The sequence below is a fragment of the Bubalus bubalis genome, chromosome 14, assembly GCF_019923935.1.
Source record: "Bubalus bubalis isolate 160015118507 breed Murrah chromosome 14, NDDB_SH_1, whole genome shotgun sequence".
In the NCBI taxonomy this organism is placed as follows: domain Eukaryota; kingdom Metazoa; phylum Chordata; class Mammalia; order Artiodactyla; family Bovidae; genus Bubalus; species Bubalus bubalis.
Genome location: NC_059170.1, coordinates 68,302,031 through 68,324,286, shown reverse-complemented (window position 1 = coordinate 68,324,286; position 22,256 = coordinate 68,302,031). Strand labels below are relative to the sequence as shown.

The following is a 22,256-nucleotide window of genomic DNA, read 5'->3' as shown; positions in this document are numbered from 1 at the left end:
GCAGAAAACTCAGTAAGAGACACTGCTGAGGAAAATTAGAAACCCGCATGCTCACCAACAACCCACATCAGCACACGGACTAGTCTAGAGGAAAACATTTCTGCTCTGGATTTTTTTTTTTTAAACATCTGCTATGCACGGTTTCAGATGATTATTGAAAGGATGTTCAGTTTTAAATAAAGGACAAAAGATATACAAGTTGAGGGAGAAAAGCCCACGCCCTCTTCTGTTAATGCTTAGAAAGATTCTACATTTCCCCCTCTTCATGTTATTTTAAAACATGAAAAAGAAAGGAGGTTGGGGGGGGGGAAGCAGTGTAGCAAATTCTCTGCCAGAAAACACACAGTAAATTCTAGCTTGTTAACCAGCCTGGTTCCAAATTATTTCTAAAAAACAAATCCTAACAGTCATGTAGTTACAGCCTCTGAGGGAAGCTGTAAGACCGACGCTGGTGTCCCAGAACCCAAGCCACCAAAAAAAAAAAAAAAAAAAAAAAAAAATCAAGAAAAAACCTAACCGGTTTTCTGACAGAAATATGAAAGCAAAATCTCAGAGGCAAGAGGATGCCCCAGAGGAGGAGAAAGCTGCAGCTTGCAGTAATCTGTAAATGATTGCTGGTAAAGTCTGGAGGCTTCAGGCTTGATCTGTGTTTGTTCCAAAAGCAAGCCAAGAAGGACGGTGTTAATAAAGAGAGATTTAACTGAGAGCTGTGCTTGGAATAAAGTGGGCTACAAAAAGGTCAAATGTGATCAGTCGGAGCAGATTACAAGGGCTTTAAAAGGTGGTGTGGAGAAATGAGCCGGGGTGGGAAGTAATATAGCGCAAGATTGATTTGGGGGGGAGGGGGTGTGTGTGTGTGGGGGGGGTGTGGGGCGGGGAGGGGGGGGTAGTGGAGAAAAGCCAGGACAAGTGCTTATCAATCCTAGAAGGAGGAAGAGCCGCGCGGGCGCCCAGTGGCTCCGGGCCTGAGCCGAGCAGCTGGCGGCCGCCTCCTTTCCCCTTCCCTCCCCGCGCCCCCTCCGCCCCGGACTGGACCTGCCTTCAGCCACCCTCTAGACAATGGTCTCTTTAATCTCTGATTTGGATCCACTCAAAGACTGGAAAGTTTTAAGGTAGGCCTGCTTTCCTTTCTCTCGCGTCGCTGTTTCCGTTCACGGCCAAGTTCCTCCCCCCGCTCCCCCACCCCAATTAAGGCGCTCGGGTCGCTGAGCGCAGCGCCTGCGGTGGGAGGCGGGGGCCGCCGGATCTGCTCGGGGCTGGGGTGCTCCGGGGATTCGGCATCGACTTCCAGCAGACGCGGAAAGAGGGGCGTGAGAAGTCCTCAGTTTCATCCCCGAGGGGAAGGCGGCGTATTTTAATGACAGTTTGTCTTCGTGAAATGATTCTTGACGTCGGCTGAGTCTTAACCAGTCATCCTTGTCATTGCGTTTCATGGGGCACTGAATCCATCAGAGAAGAAGTGGCAAACTTTCTGGGACTTCAGATAAAAAAGCGAACTTTCCAGAAAACTATTGCTGCTCCTCTAGGAAGAGAGCCCATGGAAATGCGGTTTCCTCCTGTTGACCTCTCCTCCCCACCCCCAGGTCTAATTTGGAAAAGCCAGAGCTATGAAAACTCTGCTCACCTTTGAACCGAATGAGTGGAGTTCCTGAAAGGAGCTCTTTCTCTGAATGCCCCTGAAAAGATGAACTCTGACCACTTCATGATTCAGAGACCCAGAAAAATGAGAACCCAAGGACTTCAAAGTGGGAAAAGTTTATGCATTTCCTCCACTTGAGTCTAAGCTGACTCCTCCCTTAGAGTTCACAATTCCTTTTTAGTTTAACTTAACATTAAAGAGTATTTCCCAGCCAAAAGAACTTTGGGCAGTTTTTAAAAAATAAAAAATGTTGATGAGTTTTTATGAAAAAGTGGTTCAACACAATGACGTGTTGTCCCTGGTATCTACTCCCGAACATGATTCCATTGGAACTACATCAAGTCCCAAACAAGGCACCTCTTTTTCCTGACATCTTGTATTAATTGGCTATTACTTAGTTCTCTCTCATGAGCTCTGCCTAATTCTATTATTTTTAAAATTTATTTTATTGAAGTGTAGTTGATTTACAATGTCGTGTTAATTTCTATTGTATAGCAGAGTAATTCGGTTATATATATATACATTGTTTTTCATGTTCTTTTCCATTATGGTTTATCACAGGATACAGAATATAGTTTTTTCTGTTATACAGTAGGACCTTGTTGTTTAGCCATCCTATATAGGTTGAATCTACAGTACTAATCCCAAACTCCCAATCCCTGTCTCCCTACTTGGCAACCACAAGCCTGTTCTCTATGTGAGTCTGTTTCTATTTCATAGGTCAGTTCATTTGTGTCATATTCTAGATTCCACATATGGTGTTTGTCTTTCTCTTTCTGACTTCACTTAGTATAATAATCTCTAGGTCCATTCTTGTTGCTGAAAATGGCATTATTTCGTTGTTTTTGATGGCTGCGTATTCCATTGTATATATATGTGCCACAGCTTCTTTATCCATTCAACTGTTGATGGACATTTAGGTTGTTTCCCTGTCTTGGCTATTGTAAATAGTGATGCAATAAACAAATTTTATTATTTTTAAAAGCAACCAGATGAGGGGCTTTGCTGGTGGTCCAGTGGCGAAGACTCTGAACTCCCAAAGCAGGGGGCCCGAGTTCGATCCCTGGTGGGGGAATTAGATCCCATGTGCTGCAACTAAGAATTCGCATATTGCAACTAAAGAGATTCTGAGTGCGGCAACTAAAGAGATTCTGAGTGCGACAACTAAAGGTTCTGAGTGCTGCAACTGAGGATTCCCTGTGATGCAACTAAGACCTGTTCCAGCCAAATAAATAAATAAATATTTTAAAAATAAACAAAAGCAACCACATGATACAAAAGAGCAAATAAATGAAAAATTGGCTATTATCTATCTCAATAATTTTCTTTTTAAAAATTCTTGTACCTTGCTCTCTAGAACGTTGCATGTATCAGTCAGTCAGTTTAGTGTCTCGGTCATATCCGACTCTTTGCTACCCCATGGACTGCAGCACACCAGGCTTCTCTGTCCATCACCAACTCCCGGAGCTTGCTCAAACTCACGTCCATTGAGTTGGTGATGCCATCCAACCATCTTGTCCTCTGTCGTCCCCTTCTCCTCCTGCCTTCAATCTTTCCCGGCATCAGGGTCTTTTCCAGTGAGTCAGATCTTTGTATCAGGTGGTGTGTATACATACCATATAAAATGTGTCGTTTTATAATCTCTGCAGTTAAATATCAAATGCGTTTCCAAGTTTCTGCCTCCCCTTCATAATCAAAATTTTAATGGGTATAAATGATGTTGATTTGTACATTGTTTTTACTGAATTACCCCGTTGATTGAAAGTTTAGATCGTTTCCGGTCCTTGATTTATATGAACGATTCAGTGGCATCTTTGTGCATATACCTTTCTGCTTTCATTAAATAATTCCCAGGATTTCTAGATGAAAAACCACGAGTGTTTTATGGGTCTGTCAGTGATATTTTCTTCTATTTGTAGATTTAACTTTTACTTTTAATTGAGAGATGCTAAAGTACTTCTGTGAATGCCCTCATGATGCAGCTATTACAATAAATTTCATTCTCCTTTTCTTTAATTGCATTAGTAACCTACTTCTAATATTGAAATATTTCTTAAGGGTGCTTTTTAAAAAATTGTTTTGGGTGATTAACTTATTAATATTATTGCACAAATGGATAAGACGGGCCCCAGCTCTGAGCATATGTAAGATCCAGTTCAGTTCAGTTCAGTTGCTCAGTCGTGTCTGACTCTTTGCGACCACATGGACTGCAGCATGCCAGGCCTCCCTGTGCATCACCAACTCCCGGAGTATACTCAGACTCATGTCCATTGAGTCGGTGATGCCAAAGGCTTTTTTAGATGATGATCCCTAGTCTTAATGTACTTGAAAACCAGTGGCCCTCAATGTGTCTCTAACATAAGTGAAACGTATTTATGGCTAGAGTAAGTAAAGCTCCACAAACTTGGACTGAGAAGACCTGGGAAAGAGAAGGATCTTTGCATTAACCTCTGGTGCACCAAGTTCATTCTGTCCACACCTCTCCTTGGCAAGTGTTATTCCATCCTCCTTTAAACTGTGTGTAATTCTTTACCATGATAAATTATTATAAACTAGGTAGTATTTAAGCGTTACATTTTAAATTCCTTTATTGTTTATAATCAAGCATCATTTTGGCTAATTCTGGTTCATAGAGCCATTCACTCACCAACACTAAGGCTCCGTCCATTACAGGCACGCTTTAATACTCCAGTTTATTGTGCTTCGCAGATATTGCATTTATTACAGACTGAAGGTTTGGAGCAGCCCTGCAATGAGCAAGTCTTTTGGCACCATTTTTCCAGCAACATTTGCTCACTTCTTGTCTCAGTGTCCCATTTTGGTAGTTCTCTGGATATTTCCATTTTTTCATCATTATTGTACTTCTGGTGATGTGTGGTCAGTGGTCTTTAATGTCACTTTTGCAAAAAGATCATGCATGATTCACTGAAGGCTCAGATGACAGTTAACAATTTTCAGCAATAAAATATTTTTAAATTAAGGGGCTTCCCAGGTGGCTCAGTGGTAAACAATCCGCCTGCCAGGGCAGGAGACACAAGAGATGCGAGTTCAATCCCTGGATTGGGAAGATCTCCTGGAGAAAGAAATGGCAACCCACTCCAGTATTCTTGCCTGGAGAATCTCATGGACAGAGGAGCCTGGTGGGCTACAGTCCATGGGGCCACAAAAAGTCAGACACAACTGAGTGACTGAGCACACACACACAAACATACAATTGTTAGACATAATGTTATTTCACACTTTATAGATTATAGTTTAAATATAACTTTTATTTGCACTGGGAAACCAAAAAACGTGTGTGACTCACTTTATTGAGATTTTCACTTTACTACAGGGGTCTGGAATCAAACCCATAATATCTCTGAGGTGAGCCTGTGTATGCAGGAGAAGCAGAGATACAACATGACCTTATAAATGGGATAATCTAGCTGGAGACTGAGGATGTGCATGCTAATGGCATACAGGGTTATACGTGATATGATTTACGTCAATAAAATGCTTTACAAATCCAGAGGTGAGGGATCCTATTACAATACTGTTACTGCCCTTGTCTGATTAATAGGTGAGCAGAATGCTTGGTCTATAACATGGAAAGACTTTCAGACCTGCCTAACCTGGAATATTTTCCATGTTTGCTCCAGGTATACAGCCTGGAGTTCTGCCAAACCTGCTGCTCTTGAAAAGTGATTGCAAGGCACATTTTTTGAATCTGCTTACACCCCAGTTTAGTGTTATAAGATATGATCTGCGGGTGGGATACCAGTTCAGGTCATAAACCTTTTTCAGGCACTGTATATTTGGCATCACTCCCTCCTAGGTTCATTTTGTCAAATGGGAAAAAAAAAAAAAATATATATATATATATATATATATATATATATATATATATACACACACACACATATATATCCAGGTTGGGAATCCTGCTGTTGGTATACTCCTGTATACCTCAAGCGGCTTAAAAGAAATTACTTCCACCAACATTCATGCCAACAATTTGCAACTGTAACATCCCCTCTTGACCACTGGGAAAGCACAAACACAAAGGCTTCACTCAAGAGACTCAAAATCAGCTAAGTCAAAAAAAAAAAAGGTACATAGAAGAAGAAAAAGAAAATGACAAAGTAGTAGATGTATGATTAAAAGAATAAAACAATCCTGCCAATTTGATTAATATAAGAATTCATGGTCATTGATGCCACCTGAGGGAAAACAAGTCATAAAGATGACTCAAGTTCAACAGGTTGAAAACGGTACCTATAATCTCCCCCACGTCCTGTTTCTTTTCTGGTGTTCTCAGGCTTATGAATCATAGCAAGTAGGTATCCAGCCAGGTACTCAAATTGGAAAGTTGGCAGGCTCCCTCATCCCTCATTTTCCTTCCTAATTACATCCAAGCTATCACCAGCTCCACGGATTTCAGATCCTAAACATCTCCCGCATCCCCACTTTTCTCGCCCCACCTTTCCTTGCTGTGATCTTATTGTGCTCAGAACTCGATCAGTTCAGTTCAGTTCAGTTCAGTCGCTCAGTCGTGTCCGACTCTTTGCGACCCCAGGAATCGCAGCACGCCAGGCCTCCCTGTCCATCACCAACTCCCGGAGTTCACCCAGACTCACGTCCATCGAATCAGTGATGCCATCCAGCCATCTCATCCTCTGTCGTCCCCTTCTCCTCCTGCCCCCAATCCCTCCCAGCATCAGACTCTTTTCCAATGAGTCAACTCTTCGAATGAGGTGGCCAAAGTACTGCAGTTTCAGCTTTAGCATCATTCCTTCCAAAGAAATCCCAGGGCTGATCTCCTTCAGAATGGACTGGTTGGATCTCCTTGCAGTCCAAGGGACTCTCAAGAGTCTTCTCCAACACCACAGTTCAGAAGCATCAATTCTTCGGCGCTCAGCCTTCTTCACAGTCCAACTCTCACATCCGTACATGACCACAGGAAAAACCATATCCTTGACTAGATGAACCTTTGTTGGCAAAGTAATGTCTCTGCTTTTGAATATGCTATCTAGGTTGGTCATAACTTTCCTTCCAAGGAGTAAACATCTTTTAATTTCATGGCTGCAGTCACTATCTGCAGTGATTTTGGAGCCCAGAAAAATAAAGTCTGACACTGTTTCCCCATCTATTTCCCATGAAGTGGTGGGACCGGATGCCATGATTTTCGTTTTCTGAATGTTGAGCTTTAAGCCAACTTTTTCACTCTCCACTTTCACTTTCATCAAGAGGCTTTTTAGTTCCTCTTCGCTTTCTGCCATAAGGGTGGTGTCATCTGCATATCTGAGGTTATTGATATTTCTCCCGTCAATCTTGAGTCCAGCTTGTGCTTCTTCCAGTCCAGTGTTTCTCATGATGTACTCTGCATAGAAGTTAAATAAGCAGGGTGACAATATACAGCCTTGACGTACTCCTTTTCCTATTTGGAACCAGTCTGTTGTTCCATGTCCAGTTCTAACTGTTGCTTCCTGACCTGCATACAAATTTCTCAAGATGCAGGTCAGGTGGTCTTGTATTCCCATCTCTTTCAGAATTTTCCACAGTTTATTGTGATCCACACAGTCAAAGGCTTTGGCATAGTCAATAAAGCAGAAATAGATGTTTTTCTGGAACTCTCTTGCTTTTTCGATGAGCCAGTGGATGTTGGCAATTTCGTCTCTGGCTCCTCTGCCTTTTCTAAAACCAGCTTGAACATCAGGAAGTTCACGGTTCACATATTGCTGAAGCCTGGCTTGGAGAATTTTGAGCATTACTTTACTAGCGTGTGAGATGAGTGCAATTGTGCGGTAGTTTGAGCATTATTTGGCATTGCCTTTCTTTGGGATTGGAATGAAAACTGACCTTTTCCAGTCCTGTGGCCACTGCTGAGTTTTCCAAATTTGCTGGCATATTGAGTACAGCACTTTCACAGCATCATCTTTCAGGATTTGAAATAGCTCCACTGGAATGCCATCACCTCCACTAGCTTTGTTCGTAGTGATGCTTTCTAAGGCCCACTTGACTTCACATTCCAGGATGTCTGGCTCTAGTCGGTGATCACACCATCATGATTATCTGGGTCATGAAGATCTTTTTTGTACAGTTCTTCTATGTATTCTTGCCATCTCTTCTTAATATCTTTTGCTTCTGTTACTCTATACTACCTCCTAAATCTCCTTGCTTCAGTTCTTGCTATCATAGGCTACTTTTCACAGAAGAGGAATGAAAACACTTGAAAGCCATAAATCAGATCACGTGACTTTCCTTTTAAAAGTCTCCTGGTTATTCTTCAAATAAAAGCCAAGACCCTTATCCTAACCCACAAGACCTCATCTGACCTTACCCTTGACTATCTCTTCAACCATGGCTCGCTCCTCTGTCTTTCCCCACATCCCACCTTACTCCAGCCCCTCTGGTCTTCTTTCTTTTCCTCCAATGAACCAAGCTTATTTTGGCTGTAGGGTATTTGCAAGGAGCTCTCCTGCAGTACTCTTGCCTGGAAAATCCCACGGACGGAGGAGCCTGGTAGGCTGCAGTCCATGGGGTCGCGAAGAGTGGGACAGGACTGAGCGACTTCACTTTCACTTTCACTCCCACTCCCACTCCCTGCCTGGAAAACCCCCTCATTGTTCACTGGGCAGGATGCTACTGTCATTCAAGTCTTAGCTCAGATGTCACCTCCTCAGTGAAGCCTTCCTTGATTCCTCAGTTTTTTTTTTTTAATTGAAGTATACTTAATTTACAATTAGTGTTAGTTTCAATTGTACAGCAAAGTGATTCAGTTATATATGCGTGTGTGTGGGTGTGGGTGTGTATATTCTTTTCCAGGTTCTTTTCCTTTATAGGTTTTTACAATATATTGAGTATAGTTCCCTGTGGTATACAGTAGGACCTTGCTGTTTATCTGTTTTATATATCATAGTGTATATATATTAATCCCAAACTCCTAACATATCTCTCCCTCCCAGACCCCTTAATGTAAAGCCATCTGAAAATGACTCTTCAGCATTTCTCACTGGTAGGCTGAACCATAGAAAATTGCCAACATTCAGCCACTGCAGACCTATAAAACTTTCAGTTTTGTATGGTTAAACTAATACTCTCACTATAGCACATATTGGTACCTGCTGTTTTCATATGTGCTTATTTATTATTTCTCTCCACTGTTAGGCTCTATCTTTGGTATGGTTAACTGATGCCTAAAATATTTCCAGGCACATTATAGAGAATGAATGAGTGAAGAATGAATGAATGGGGACTTTCCTGGTGGCCCACTGGCTAAGACTCCACCCTCCCAATGCAGGGGGCCCAGGTTCAATTCCTGGTCAGGGAACTAGATCTCACATGCTGCAACTAAAGATCTGGCATGCTGCAATGAAAATTGGAGATCCCAAATGCTATAACTATGACTCAGCACAGCCAAATAAATATTGTTTTATGAAAAGAATGAACAAATGAATGATGTGGTCTCTGTGTATCTCCCTCATTAACTTTATACTCTGTGAGGCCAGAGGCTTTATGTATTTTGTTCATACTCCAGAGTTTCCCTGGGATGGTGGTGATGGTGTCTTATGTGGAATGAATAAATGGATGAGTGTCTTCTAACTCAGAGTTTAGTAATTCTCTCTTCACCTCCTCCCTTCTGTTGCAATCAGCCAAGTGTCTGGATTTAATAATATGGAAAATTTTTAAATTCTCTGAGAACCCAATTCAACCAGAATTTTTTCTACACAAAACAATGATCTAGATCAAGGGTTGGCAACCTTTTATAAAGGGTCAGATAGTACAAGGGTCAGGTTTTGGTGGCCACACAATCTCTATTGCAGCTGCTTAGTTCTGCCATCAAAACATGAAAGTAGCCAAAGGAAGTATGTAAATAACTAGGCTTGAATGTGAACCAATAAAACTTTATTTATAGAAACAGGAAGTAGGTGGTATTTGGCCCTAGGTCCATAGCTTACCTTTCATCTATCATCTAGGCTAATGACTTGACCAACAACAACAACAGCAACAAAAATACAAGTGGTTTTGATAGATAGTTGGAAGGATGTTTTCAAATCTTATATGACAAAGTACATGCCATAAACTAACCTCATTATTGGGGAAAAAAATGAAGAGCCTTGGTGATATTTCACAGGTCAGCGATGTTTTCAGTCATGAGCACTTGATCTTGCAAAGATGATTACAGTCTGGAGGAAATTTATGGCTCGCACATCCCTTAAATGTTTGGACGAGCCTTCAGGCTATAACAAAAGACACTGTTGCCTGTTCCCTTACTGAGTGTGTGAGAAACTCCCATTAATGAGAACAGCACATGTTGAGGAAAAAAAAAAAAAAAATAGAACAAATCCTGACATGTTTTAAGTCACTGCTTGGCCTCGTTTCTTTCTGTTTCGTTGCTTTCTCCAGCTCATTTAGGAGATATTTCTCTTTCACATGCCTGATAAATCTCCCAAGATGAATTCCAAACTCAAGAGGAAAGCGTACAGTGTGATTTTGAATGACTGCCATGTGTAGATACTCTTCAGCTCATATTACATGACATCTTGGAGATGCTTGGATTGGGGAGAGGTTATGGGGAACTCTCTTGGTGTCCAGTGAGAGCAGGTTGGCCACCCAAAGATCAGGGATTATTAGTCTTCTTCCAGGATGACAGAAGAATTATTGATAGTTTCTGGGTGCCAGGCTTTATGCTAAGAGCTCCTTGTTTAATATCTCAGTTAATCTTGCAACAGCTCTATGACATAGGTGGCAGCCCTGCTGCTCCTGTTTGCCGCACTGTGGACCCCAGGTTTTGGTAGCTCTGGGCCGGAGCACTTGCAAATGTACTGTCTGGCACCTTGGAGCATGGGCAGCTTGGTGAAGCATGTTGCTTTCACTGCGCCCTCGAAGGGAAAAATTTGCACCCCGTCATTCTTTTTTTCCACTGGAAAGTTTGAAGAATCGTGACCCACTTACTGCTGGGTACTTTAAAAAATCTTTGCAGAGCAGGGGGAGAGTAAGGCTATGAAAAGCAAGAGTTATATCTAGTAATAATTCTCCAGAAAGAATGAATTACATGTTTATAAAAGTGAACACAAGACCCGGGCCTTTTAAATAATTTATTATATCAGAGAATAATCTACTGTTTTTCACAAAACATGACTAATGTAGGACATAGCATAACTAATAATGACAAAGGGTATTATAAGATCACATAAAAATGTAGAAAAATCCTGTTATCCATAGGTTGGAATGTTACTGCCATGGTTTTTACCTCTCATTCCAGCCCTCAAAAATCCCAGATGTTAAGTCATCCCCAGGTACTGTTTCTAGTCCATTGACTCCAATCATCAGCAGAAAAATATTCACTTGACAATTACTTTATTCCCCCTGCTGAGTGGGTCTGTTTCTCCAGTGGATTGGACCAGCAGAGTATCAAGGACAAACCCAACACATCCCAATCCTGTGAAATCTCTGTTAGGAGAAACAAAAGAAAAACTCCCCTGCCATGGGGGAATGTCTCTCTAAGGTCAGAGACCACAGAGAAGAATACTGGAGTGGGTTGCCATTTCCTTCTCCAAGGGATCTTCCCAGCCTAGGACTCAAACCCAGGTCTCTCACACTGCAGACAAACTCTTTACCATCTGAGCCACCAGGAAACCCCCACAGAGAAGTTATTTTTCCCAAATGGAAGAGGATCACCTGCTGCTTTTATTCCACTATTTCAAAAGAGGATCTGCCCAGTGACCTCTCTATACTCCCCAAATAAGTGTTCAGACTTAAGGGTTCCTGAATACTAGCCTCATATGCTATAGATCAGGGATCCTCAACCCCTGGGCCATGAACCGGTACCAGGAACTGGGCCACACAGCAGGAGGTGAGTGGAGGCTAGAGAGGGAAGCTTCGTCTGTATTTACAGCCACTTCCCAACCTCGCATTTCTGCCTGAGCTCTGTCTCCTGTCAGATCAGCAGCAGCATCATGATGAGTTGTGTAATTATTTCATTGTATATCACAGTGTAATGATAAATAGAAATAAAGTGCACAACAAGTGTAATGCACTTGAATTATCCTGAAACCAACTCGCCCCCGCACCACCACCGCCAGTCCATGGGAGAATTGTCTTCCATGAAACTGGTCCCTCGTGCCAAAAAGGTTGGGGACTGGTGCTGTAGGTCATAGTGAAGGAGAGGGCTCAATGTCAGGTCTGTTCCCACATGCAGTCCCTGTGTTTACCTCCCTCTCTGTTTTGGTGCAACAGAAGGCACCTCAAGAGATCAGCTAATTACTCCCCTTTGTGCAACTTTGTGTTATAAAATCTCCCTGACCCAGATCTGATTCTTCCCCATTTCCTCCAAAGGCTTTCCAGTGTGCTCAGTGGTAAAGAATCTGCCTCTCATTGTAGGAGAAGCAGGTTTGATCCCTGGGACGGGAAATGGCAACCCCCTCCAGTATTCTTAGCTGGAAAATCCCATGGACTGGGGGCTACAGTCCATGGGGTTGCAAAAGAGTCAGACTTGGCTTAGCGACAAAACAACAATTTCCTCAAAGAACAGCTCAGTAACCATCTCTCCTTGCCTTTACATCCCACACAGTAGCCATCAGGCAAGAAGGTTTTCTTCCCCAAAATGCTCATAGCACTGAATCTAAGCCTTAGATGCTCCAGTGCTAGTCCAAATTTCCTGCTTTGTAAGGTTTATGTATATCTTAGTTTAATTCCTAGACTGTAAACTCTCAAAAGATAGATAAGGTCCACGCCCCATTCATCTTTGCATCCTTAGCATCACCTGACACGGCATTTCACCCAGCCAGGATTGGAACAGACATCTGCACATTCCTGATTTGTAAGATGAGAGATTGAATGAGATTATATCCAGGGATCCCGTCTATAAAATTACACAATCAGTGTGAGAACAAAGAAGCACCCTCCCCCAGGACCCTGAGTCCCCTCTCTGAGCCGCATGATGCATCCTTTCCCTACACTGACGAGTTTTTCTCACAGCAAAGCAATTCTCTTGCTATTGATCCTCATTTTCTTTCCAGCCTCTTTTATTCCCAGTCTTTCTGTAGAGTTGATGGACTAAACTACAAACCTGGTTTCAGATGTTCTGTCTCGAACTAGGGCTATAATGTAAATCAGCTGTTCCAGGAATGAGTTTTGCTGACACGTATTGACATTAGCAATCATAGGACCAGTCCTACGGGGCTCGGTATTACAATCAGTCCAGGTTGCAGGTGTTTCGGTTACCCGTGGCTTTGGCACACCATTTTGTTCTTCATTGCACTAGTTTTTCATTCTTATAGAGACACAAATGTCTAAGCCAGAAAGAATTGTAAGAGGCCCCTAGAAACGGCAATTTTCTGTATTTTATCATGTTTCCTGGTGGGTAAGTGAAAGATTTTGTAAACAGAAAAATGTTGCCCTCATTTAAGTTTGGTATTTACAAATGGAACACAATGCTGCTTCTGAGCCTTTACACATGACATTTTTTCCCACCATCATTATCATCATTATTGACCATAACAACCATTATTGAGTACCCAAAAGCTGGAATATTCTTTCCATCTTCTCCATGAAAACACACATGCTTAAAAAGTTTGTTCTAACCTGAGCTTCTGAAGGCAACTTTGCCTGAGAGCCCTGCTCACTTTGTCCACTTGCCTCATTAGAACTTCCTTAACATTTAGTCATCACTCTGTAGAGATGTAGTTTAAATGACTATTTGGAATATGGGGGCTTTTAAGGGGCAGATATAATTGACATATAGCCTTATGTTAGTTTTTGGTGTGCAACATAATGATTCACTGTTTGTGAAGACTACAAAATGATCACCACAGTAAATCTAGCTAACATGTATCACCATACATAGTTACAAAATTTTTTTCCTATGATGAGAATTTTTAAGATTTACTTTCTTAGCAACTTTCAACTATGCAATATAGTATTATTAGCTATAGTCACCATGCTATACATTTCATCCTCATGACTTACTCATTTTATAATTCGAAGTTTGTATTTTTTGACCTTCATCTATTTGACCCAACCCCTAACTCCCCACCTCTGACAACCACCACTCTGATCTCTGCATCTATGAGCCAATTTGAGTTGGTGGAGGTTTTTTGTTGTTGTTGTCTTTTATAAGATTCTACATATAAGTAAGATAATACAGTATTTGTCTTTCTCTGTCTCACTTACTTCACTTCGTGTGTAATGCCTTCAGGTTCCATTCATGTTGTTGCATGTGGCAAGATTTTATTCTTCTTTATGGCTGAAAATACTCTGTTGTACATATATACTACATCTTCTTACCCATCCATCTACTGATGCATGCTTAGATAGTTACCGTATCTTGGTTGTTTTAAATAAAGTTGCCATGATATGGCAGATAAGGCAATGGCACCCCACTCCAGTACTCTTGCCTAGAAAATCCCACGGACAGAGGAGTCTGGTGGGCTGCAGTCCATGGGGTTGCTGAGGGTCAGATACAACTGAGCGACTTCACTTTCACTTTTCACTTTCCTGCATTGGAGAAGGAAATGGCAACCCACTCCAGTGTCCTTGCCTGGAGAATCCCAGGGACGGGGGAGCCTGATGGGCTGCCGTCTACGGGGTCTCACAGAGTCGGACACGACTGAAGTGACTTAGCAGCAGCAGCCATGATATGGGGGTGCATATACCCTTCTGAGTTAAGTGTTTTTATTTTCTCCAGGTAAATATCCAGGAGTGGAATTGCTGGATTATGTGGTAGTTCTATTTTTTATTTTCTGAAGAAGCTCCGTACTGTTCTCCATAATGGCCACCCGTAGTATTTTCATTTACACCAATAGTGTACAAGGATTTCCTTTTCTCCACATCCTTGCCAACACTTTGTATCTATTGTCTTTCTGATAACAGCCATTCTAATAGACGGGAGGTGATACTGCATTGTGGTTTTGATGGGCATTTCCCTGATAAATAGTGACACTGAGCACCTTTTTATATGCCTGTTGGCCATCTGTATGTCTTCTTTGGAAAAAATGTCTTTTCAGATTCTCTGCCTATTTTTAAATTAGGTGAACTTCAACACTGAGGCCCGCTATGGTGGGTATTTATGAAATCTCTACATTTCAATGACATAACAATTGTGGTTCTTTTACACACAGATGGGAAGTAAGATTGGGCAAATTGTTAAATGGCATTGTGCTCAGGGAATGGAGGGATATTTGGATCCTGATGGACAGCTACCTCTCATGGGCAAGTTTCCACAGGGACTGAGGATGGAGAGGCCGAGATGGGGGCCCCTCAAGGATTTTAAAAGCTGTTTGTTTGGGAATCCTAGGGGTGAGAGAGGGGAGCTAGAACATTCTATAATACTTAGTCAGCCTCCCCTACTGCCAATTCTGCCAAATTCAGACCCTTGTGGCCTGAGAGAAACAATAACAAATTGAAGCAAAAACAATAGTTGATAACTAAATGTAGCGTTGGCCCAAAACCCCTATATAAATATATATCTGTAAAATCTAATGAGCTGGTTTGGACTATACAGAATACTCAGTTTTCCCCTGATATAATCTAGTTTCTTCCAAGTAACTTCTGCTCTGTTTCTCATCGAAACCGCAGCTTTGGTTAGAATGTTCCTGCTGAAGGTAATCAAACACTGACTATTTCATCTCCATTTTACAGTGGTCTAAACCAAGTGTTGGTAAACTTTTTTTTTTTTTTGCAACGGGCCAGTTAGCCAATATTTTTGGCTTTGCTGACACACCATATGGTCTCTGTCACAACTATTCAGCTCTGCCATGGTAGCACAAAAGCAGCCAGAGACAATATAGAAATGAATGGGCATGGTGGTATTCCAATAAAACTCTACTTACAAAAACAGAGAGTGGGCTGGATATGACCCACAGGCCATCGTCAGTCAGTGGTCCATGTATGCTCCACTGAGTTCTGGATCTTTCAGAGCCAAGGCAGCCTGGCCAGCAGCAGGGAAATTGAACCAGAGGAAGCAGCAAGAGAGAATGTGTTTTCCCAGATGCTGTGCACTGAGCTGACCTAAGCTGTATTTGGCTTCATCGCTGGGAAGAAGAGAAAGGGTACGAGGAGTAAGGGAGGGACGGCTGGGCTTGTCTCAGACCCAGGATCACCTTTTACTTTGGCTACATGGAGGCAAGAAGCAGAGTGTCTTCACCTTTCAAGGAAGACCCAGCACTCTTACTCACCTGACCCACCTTATTTATGATGACCCGGAAGCTCATCAATCCGTTGCCAGAACTCATCTCTTTGGAGCATGGGGTCAGATGAGGAAATGAGACCAAGGGAGGGAAAGAAAAGAGGATCTTGAAGAATCTGCCCTACAAGGATTATAGGAATCTGAGGAAAGAAGGCAACCCGGGTTATTGATTGCCCAAAGCCCGAGATAGTCACAAAGTGATTTCTGGAGAAATACAGCCTGACTCCTGGTGCCTTTGGTCTGTATCCACTGTTGCTATCTTTATCACCACAAAATTGTCCTGGAACTTACCTGACAGTCCCGTGGTTAAGATTCTGCCTTCCAGTGAAAAGAGGGTATGGATTCGCTCTCTGGTTAAGGAGATGAGATCCCACATACCTCGTGGCCAAAAAACCAAAAAACATAAAACAGAAGCAATGTTGTAACAAATTCAATAAAGACTCAAAAAATCTTCAAAAAAAAAAAAAAATTGCCCTCTTCTTTAGGATGTGGCCAGGTGGCACAGTAGTAAAGAATCCACCTGCCAATGCAGGAGATGCAAGATTTGTGAGTTCAATTCCTGGCTCAGGAAGATCCCTTGGAGTAGGAAATGGGAACCCCCTCCAATACTCATGCCTGGAAAATTCCACGGACAGAGGAGCCTAGTAAGCTACACAGTGCATAGCGTCACAGAGTCAAACACCTCTGAGCACACAGCATTAAACAAAAATAAAGCTCACTCACAGATTGAAGGCTAAGTTGAACACGTGCATGATTGTGCCAAGCAGAGAGATTTAGTATCTCACAGAAGCCCACAATTCCTGCCTATGATGGGTACCTCTTTGCCCCCACCGTGATGGGTCATTCATCACCATCATTGTAGAACACAAATAGCATTTTTGAAGAGATTTGGGATTAAGAACGGGCACCAGGCCAAATGAAGGACCACAGCTTTCCTGGCTTCTCCAGCGTTGTAAAGCTCTTCAGAGAGATCGATCAGTTACAGCTTACTCGGAATCTAGATTACCATGATATGATGTCTGGGAATTTACGTTTTAAGACTTACTTCCTGTTGTGCAGCTGGAGTGGGGCTGAGGGGGTGGGGGCACAAGTGTCCAGGAATTAGGAGTTTGGTGAGGATTTCTGTGCCCCAGTGTTTCTGCCCAGAAGACCAGTGTCAGGAGCACTTGAGGGTGAGTTGAGTCCCTTCCTGGTACAGGGAGTGCTCTCCACTCTTGAACCTTACTTAATAAATTACCACTTCACAATAAATTGCCCTTAAATCACTCAGTCGAAAGTGTCAGTTCCTCTTGTCAAAGAGCTGGAATTATATCAGAGAAGACCACTGGAGAGAGACGTGGTTTGAAGCAGAATTTCTTTCTTAAAGACTTTAATTTCATTTATGACTTCTTCCCAATTGCTAGGAAATCCTCTGGTGCCTGGCCTGCTCCAGATCTAATCAGGCTCCCTCCCAGCTCCCTGGCTTTGTTCTCTTCCCCAGCCCCCAACTGTCCCCTCCTGGAGCAGGACGCAGATTTTACCTCTGAGCCCCTGGCACTGGTGATGACAGGAAGGCCCAGGAAGGAAGATTGCTATGTAATGCATCATTCGCTCGATTAATATTTCTGAAGGAAAGGAAGGGGAGTGTCACTGTTTTCGTCTTTGAAAGAGGGGTGAGTGTGTTGGAGGAAAACAGCTCCTGAGGACTTGGATTTTTGTTTAAAATTAAAAAACCAGTGACTGAGTTGGAGAGTAAAGCTGTTTCCCTGCTTCCCAAACTAGTATTTGCCTTCCTGTCTTCTCTCATTATGAAAGGCAGGCCGCAAAGGCAGTTTTCCATTTATTGAACATATCTTGGGCAGAGCTCTCATAACGGGACTAGCGTATTGTGCTTTTGAATCCTGCTTTTAAGCTCTGTCTGCAATCAGGCCGAGCTCTCTGGAGGATAAAGCTACATTAAGCTTTAAATCTCTAGTTAATTTTTTTGTTTGTTTCCATAAAATTGCTTTCCTTGTCTTTTGCTTTTTCTCTGCAGGTCACTGTTCAGTAGATCAGCAGACTCACCAGTCCTCTCAATGAGCCCATTAGTTAGATGGGGATCAGAGAGAAATATTTTGCATATAAACTTCAAACACCATAAAGCAGAGAAAGAGTAAGAGGATTTGAAGTCACTGACTCTCTGTTTTATAGCATGGGTATTTCATCCCAGTAATTGGTTTAAATCCCTTTTGATCATCATTTCTTATATTTTGGCAATATTTTTCTCTTTATAAAGACTGTGAATGTTTTTTAACCTGTCCGAACGCCCTTCTCCCACCTTGATATTTTACTTTCAGTGATCCCCTGTAACTTAATTTGCTCTGAACTCCAACCGCCAAACTGTAAAAGTTTGAACCACATCTTCGAGGCAATAAATTTCTATGTTTGTCATTGGTAGGCAGAGTGGCTTTTGTTAATGAGAGTTCAGATGAGAAAAAAATAAACCTGTTCTAGAAGGTTGTGGAAAATGCCCTCATGTTTCACAAATCTATTGATTTACATTTTGATTTCTCTTTATATTTGATTTTTTAAAACAATAATCGGAGGTAAATGTAGTTAATTTTGTGTTATAAGGTGATACAGGGAGCTGCCTGTCTGCTTCTGGCTCTAGATAAACCTCTGTTTTAAGAAGTATTTGCTGAAAACCTAATCTACCTGATTATAGCAATCAAGATGTTTTGGGTTTACTGAGTGTATTTTGAAAATGCACAGTTTAATTATGACATTCTCTGTGTCCCTTTCCTATGATTATTTTTCTCTGTAATATGCACATATTGAATAGCCATTGAGCTGTCTGTAACGGGGAAAATGAATAAGTGGAAAATTAAATGTCCAGTTAAGTAGCAACAAGCCTTCAGCAGATGTGGAAAACAAGTCATATCTTAAAAATACAGTCCATTCTTCTGAGGGGCTTGAATAAACAAACTTAGTATTACTCAAGCTAATCATATGGCACTAATTTACTGCCTTGCTTTTCCATTAAACTCTCTCCAGGTGACTCCATATGACAGTCGAGTTTAGTAGATTCCAGATTCAGGTAATGGATTAGCATTAAGCAGATATTCTTTTAAAGACAGCATGTAACCAAAGTCTGTACTTGAATTTTCAACATGAAAACCTCTAGTAGAGGAAATATAAACTGTGTTAACAGGAATTCTTCTGCCCCTTACTTAAGAAAGAAAACCGAGCATTGGAAAAGGAAATTGGAAGTCTATTGTTGTTCAGTCACTAAGTTGTGTCCGACTTTTTTGCAACCCCATGCACTGTAGCATGCCAGGCTTCCCTGACCTTCACTATCTCCCGGAGTTTGCTCAAATTCATGTCCATTGAGTCGGTGGTGCTATCCAACCAACTCATCCTCTGTCGTCCCCTTCTCCTCCCACCCTCAATCTTTCCCAGCATCAGGATCTTTTCCAATGAGTCAGCTCTTTGCATCAGGTGGTCAATGTATTGGAGCTTTGAAAGTATGTAGGTTATAGTTATTGGAAACTGTTCCAGAGGTCTCTGGATGGTACACAGCAAATATGGCAGGTGGTCAAGGGGTCTCCCCTCGGCTGCTTGAAGTAAGTGGATGCTTGGTGGGAGTCAGAGTTGAAGAGAAGGAAGAGACACATCTGTCTATATTAGGCTTTCTTTGTCCTGAATTTTGGACATGAAGTAAGATAATGAGATTGGTGGAGGCCTTCCTGGTGGTTCAGTTGGTAAAGAATCCACCTGCAGTGCAGAAGACAGGGGTCCAATCCCTGGGTCGGGAAGATCTCCTGGAGAAGTGAATGGCTACCTACTCCAGTATTTCTGCCTGGGAAATCCCAGTGGACAGAGGAGCCTAGCGGGCTACAGCCCATTGGGTCACACAGAGTCCGGCATGACTTAGTGACTAAACCACCACCAACCACCACCGCCAAAGAGGTTGGTGAGCTTACTCCCTTCCTTGACATTTCTTATTCTAATTTGTTCCTGGAGCCTAACATGTAGGGGGAGAGAAAGCTTCAGAACAACACAGACCTGAATCCAGGTCCAATCTGCCACTTAATAGCTGTGTGACTTTAGCTAGATACTGACCCTCTGAGGTAGTGTTACCAAGCAAAGGTTGTGTGCCTAACATGGAGTGAGGCCAAATAAAATTAAACATCACAGTTTAGAGCAGAGAAAGTTTATTGCAGGGCAAAGCAATGAGAATGGGTGGCTCATGCTCAGAACCCCCAAACTCTTCGATGGTTCAAGGGAAAGAGTTTTTATAGGCAAAATTTGGGGTGAGGGCTATCAGTTCAGTTCAGTCGCTCAGTCATGTCCGACTCTGCAACCCCATGAATCGCAGCACGCCAGGCCTCCCTGTCCATCACCAATTCAGACTCATGTCCATCACTCTCCTCTTTCACTTTAATCAAGAGGCTCTTTAGTTCCTCTTCACTTTCTGCCATTAGATCAGATCAGATCAGTCGCTCAGTCGTGTCCGACTCTTTATGACCCCATAAATCGCAGCACGCCAGGCCTTCCTGTCCATTACCAACTCCCGGAGTTCACTGAGACTCACGTCCATCGATTCTGTGATGCCATCCAACCATCTCATCCTCTGTCGTCCCCTTCTCCTCCTGCCCCCAATCCCTCCCAGCTTCAGACTCTTTTCCAATGAGTCAACTCTAAACATGAGGTGACCAAAGTCCTGGAGTTTCAGCTTTAGCATCATTCCTTCCAAAGAAATCCCAGGGCTGATCTCCTTCAGAATGGACTGGTTGGATCTCCTTGCAGTCCAAGGGACTCTCAAGAGTCTTCTCCAACACCACAGTTCAAAAGCATCAATTCTTCGGCGCTCAGCCTTCTTCACAGTCCAACTCTCACATCCATACACGACCACTGGAAAAACCATAGCCTTGACTAGACGAACCTTTGTTGGCAAAGTAATGTCTCTGCTTTTGAATATGCTATCTAGGTTGGTCATAACTTTCCTTCCAAGGAGTAAACATCTTTTAATTTCATGGCTGCAGTCACTATCTGCAGTGATTTTGGAGCCCAGAAAAATAAAGTCTGACACTGTTTCCACTGTTTCCCCATCTATTTCCCATGAAGTGATGGGACCGGATGCCATGATCTTCGTTTTCTGAATGTTGAGTTTTAAGCCAACTTTTTCACTCTCCTCTTTCACCTTCATCAAGAGGCTTTTTAGTTCCTCTTCGCTTTCTGCCATAAGGGTGGTGTCATCTGCATATCTGAGGTTATTGATATTTCTCCCGGCAATCTTGATTCCAGCTTGTGTTTCTTCCAGCCCAGTGTTTCTCATGATGTACTCTGTAAGGGCTATAGTGTGTGACTTTCTTCTCATTGGTTAGTGGTGAGGTACCAGGGAGGTGTTCCAGGAATCTTATGCTCAGCTTGAAGTTGCTGTCCTCCATCTCGGTGGGGGTTTTAGTGCTACAGAAGAACTCAAAGATGTCATTAAATATATTCCTTGAGGAGGAATCAGGACCCTGCCCTATGACTGCACTATTGTTTAGAGAGGAAAACATGAATGAGATCATAAAATGGCATCTGTGTAGATACAGAAGTAGGTAGAGCTGTGGGAATTATACATGGGCCTCTGGCCTAGTTAGGGAGATCAGGAAAGGTGCTCCTGCGGAGTGGTTAAAGTAAGATCAGAACATGATGTAGGATTTAACTAGTAGGAAAAGGTGCTAAGATGCCTTCTAAGCCATGTTGAGGATCTTGTTCTTTCATCCTGAGAACAATGGAAACTACTCAGATTTTTCAACAGCAATGTGCCAAGAAGATTTCCATTTCTAAAAGTTCATACGGAGAGCAAGTATGAATGTGCAAAGAGCATTTCTGAAGCTGTTGGAGATGTCCAGTCCAGAGATGACAAGAGCTTGAACTAGGAGAATAGCAGTAAGGAGGGAGATAAGTGGATAGACTCAAGTCAGATTTAGAGGCTTCCCAGGTGGCTCAGTGGTTAAAAAGAAAAAAAAAAAAAAAAATCTGCCTGCCAATACACAGAGATGTAGAAGATGTGGTTCAATCCTGAGCTGTGAAGATCCCCTGGAGAAGGAAATGGCAACCTGCTCCAGTTATTCTTGCCAGGATAATCCCATGGACAGAGAAGCCTGGTGGGCTACAGTCCATGGGGTTGCATAGGAGCCAGATATGACTTAGTGAATAAACAACAAAAAATGAGATTTAGGAAGTAAAATCTAAGGATTTGAGGTGATCTTGGAGATGAGGGTGAGGGAAGAAAAATACCAAGGATGACTTGTACATTTATGGCATGGTGGGTGTGTCATTTACTGAGATTGAATCTTGCAAGAGAACCAGATTTAAGGTTGGTTTGGACATCCTGAATCCAACGTTGCCTCTAAGATACCTAAGGAGACACCTCAAGCAATAAGTTGACCCTATGGATCTCAAATTCCAAAGAGATGAGTGGAGAGATCTAAATAT

General features: G+C 42.4%; 1 protein-coding gene across 1 annotated transcript in view; it reads left to right on the top strand.

The window, feature by feature from the left end:
- Nucleotides 1-945: 945 nt before the first annotated feature.
- Nucleotides 946-22,256, top strand: part of CELF2 (CUGBP Elav-like family member 2) — a 565,824-nt gene continuing 544,513 nt past the window's right edge. Inside the window, exon 1 of the mRNA XM_025264691.3 lies at nucleotides 946-1,112. Within this exon, the coding sequence (XP_025120476.1) occupies nucleotides 1,060-1,112 (53 nt within the window). The 5' untranslated portion in view covers nucleotides 946-1,059. The remainder of the gene's footprint in view (nucleotides 1,113-22,256) is intronic.